At 33.7% G+C, this 2,937-nt stretch overlaps 1 protein-coding gene across 1 annotated transcript in view; it reads left to right on the forward strand.

Annotated features, from left to right (window-relative positions):
- The window catches only part of LOC107705071 (uncharacterized), a 3,128-nt gene extending 1,272 nt beyond the window's left edge, over positions 1 to 1,856 (forward strand). Inside the window, exon 2 of the mRNA XM_016508204.1 lies at positions 943 to 1,856. Within this exon, the coding sequence (XP_016363690.1) occupies positions 943 to 1,824 (882 nt within the window). The 3' untranslated portion in view covers positions 1,825 to 1,856. The remainder of the gene's footprint in view (positions 1 to 942) is intronic.
- Positions 1,857 to 2,937: the final 1,081 nt, after the last annotated feature.

Below are 2,937 nucleotides of genomic sequence, written 5' to 3' on the forward strand. Positions count from 1 at the left end.
CTGTCAGACTTTCAAAATCCTTCATCACTTGAAGATTAAGCCACCACAAAATCAGACTTTAGCACCTCATTTTACTTTTATGATTGTTCTGAGGTTAATTACATATTTAAAATCATAACAAGAAATAGTTTAATAGCTATGATACTGTTTTTGAAATCAAATCTTTGCATAGCTATGACAGGAAACACTGGAATCTAACAATGCCTTAGAAAAAACTGTTAATCTTAAAAAAATAAAGCATATACATAAGCTTGTTATAAACTTCTGAAACATTGGTGTTTCAATTTATGAAGAAATCAATTAAATCTGTATGTGGGAGTGTGTGTGAAAAAAAGCAGATGTAACCCCCTTTGTAATCCTTAACATTTTCATAAGTAACTGTAATTTAATTACACATTTTTTCTCAGTAACTGTAACTGATTACAATTACTTTTATTTTGTAATTAAATTACGTAATTCCGTTACATGTAACTAGTTACTCCCCAACACTGTATACATGCAGACCCTCATGATTGTGTTAAGGTCAATAAGCCTTAAAATATCAGATAATTTGCCCTTTTTTATGAGTTAGTTTAGGTTGTATAGGAAATTACTTTTCCCTTAATGGTTACACCACATGACATTATAAATTCATTCAAATAAAAGTTATATTTCATAACCATCTGAAACCACCTTGAATAAAGATTCTGTTATGATTTTTCCTTTTCTTCATCTTGACATTGATCCTTTGTAGGTTAAATATTCATGTCATTTTTCTCCACTTGTTAGTGTTAGTGTAGCAGGTGTGAAGTTTCTTCTTTTAAACGCATTGAATTTCATTTGCATGCCTTTTCTCCTGGGAAATAAACAGCCTGTCTTTATTATCGCTCGAGTGATTGTGGACAAACATCTCTGCTCTGAAAATAGAGTTCATAACTTTCCCTTCTCTTTTCTCTCCATCAGCTGTCTTTTTCCTTTGAAGCTGGTCGCAGATGTGAGTCCGGCGAGGGGAATTTCGAGTTTGCAACCCATCAGGGTGAAAGACTGTTCAATGTTGTCAGTGCAGCCATCCAGAATATACCCAGACCCTCCACAGCGAAGCCAATCAGCCCTGACTATGTAGAACAAAGTATAGTTCAAGAAACCACGGGCATGGATGAAACGTACGATTACACCATAGGTAGTCAAGCATCTGACTTTTTACCTGAGGGGAAAATGCAGGAAGTGCCTAATCATTCATCAAAAATGCTCAACCCCTTTTGGAGGAGCTTTTCTTTGAATGCAGTTGAGCCACAAAGTGAAAGTCAAGTGACGAGCATCGACACAGACCTTGAGGATCAGGAACCCGTCTATGCCACTGTGTCAAAAGCTCAGCTGAAAGCCGCTTCCCCTACAGACCCTAAAATGCACTGGCAAAACCTGAGAAAAGCTATCCAGCAGTCTGCGTCTTTCCAAGACTCTTTCAAGACCGACGCTGACATTTCGCAGTTGTCTGATTTCGCGATCCCCCGGGAAGAGGGTGACTTGTTGGGTGATTCCATCCAGCAATTAGCAATTAATGACGCATTACAGGACACCAGTGCAGAAGCAATTTATGCAGATCCACAGGACTTCCAAGCCAGAGCTGAGTGGATTGTCAGTGCTACGTACGAAGAACCGGAGGAGGTCATTAAGGCTATTCAAAGATCTCATGATGGGGCAGAGCACCTAGCTGAGCATGACTCCTTCTACAGCCCTGACATGGGCACTACACAGGCCATGGCTGCCCCCTCCAACCCAGTCCAAAGTTCAGATGGTTTGTTCTCAACTTCTGACAATTTCAGGTTGAAGGGATGGCAAATGTAATATAGCATGTTCATTCCACAATCAAAATCAAGGGGGGAAATTACTAATAATTGTGTCAGTTGAAAGCAACATTTATTTGTATATGCTAATGACTGTCATTAAAATATATATATACGGATAGTTGGACACACATTGTACTGTATTGCACTGTAATAAAATAAAGAAATAAAAATATATAACTATACAAATTTAAATGTTAATCATATTAAATTTCATTGAACTGTATTACAAAATGTAACTATAATATAATTACAAAAAATACATTATAAAAATAACATTTATAAATTAAAATATAAATTTTAGAACTATTATACAATATTCATATACTATACATACATTTTATATTATTATATATATTTTATAATACAGTACAATATAATATAGTTCTATGTGTGGGTGCATACACACACACATTTAAATTGTACAAAATTATATTGTGATGTGTTACAAAAATGTATATAAAAACTAATTTACAGTACAATTTTCTATACATAAATTTTAGATTTTTTGTATATTTTATAGTACAGTACAATATAATATATTAATGTGTATGTATATATGTACAGTATATACAAATTGGGATGAACATTTAAAATGTACCTAATTGTGCTGTATTACAAAATATAATTATAATAAATATAATTACAAAATATATTATACATTTAAAAAATACATTTTATATTTTTATTAGGGCTGTCAATAGATTAACATTTTTAATCGAATTAATCACACCTTTTTCTGAGATTAATCGCGGTTAATCACACACTTCATGAAATTAAGCATAGACCATTTATCTTGTTTCAAATGTTTATTTTGTCATCATTTGCTATATCCAGCAAAGTAAACCAAAAGATTGAAGGGTGATTCTGAAAAATCTGTATTCTCTGCAAGCTTTTTTCAAGATAAATTTAGATGTCTTTCCAAAAAAGGACACTTAGAAACTCCAAAAGAACACCAAAGAACCAAATGATATAAGATGTGAGGGCTCGGGCTCTTCAGAGACAATCACAGAATACGACAGAGCTCGTGTTTAAAAGCAAAACACACTGAAAATGATCTGATCGCAAGCAGAGAAGCAAAATTGGGTTAAAGGGTTAAGAATAGAAATTGTGC

Source organism: Sinocyclocheilus rhinocerous, unplaced genomic scaffold (genome assembly GCF_001515625.1).
Source record: "Sinocyclocheilus rhinocerous isolate Xijiao unplaced genomic scaffold, SAMN03320098_v1.1 scaffold3642, whole genome shotgun sequence".
Taxonomy (NCBI): Eukaryota; Metazoa; Chordata; class Actinopteri; order Cypriniformes; family Cyprinidae; genus Sinocyclocheilus; species Sinocyclocheilus rhinocerous.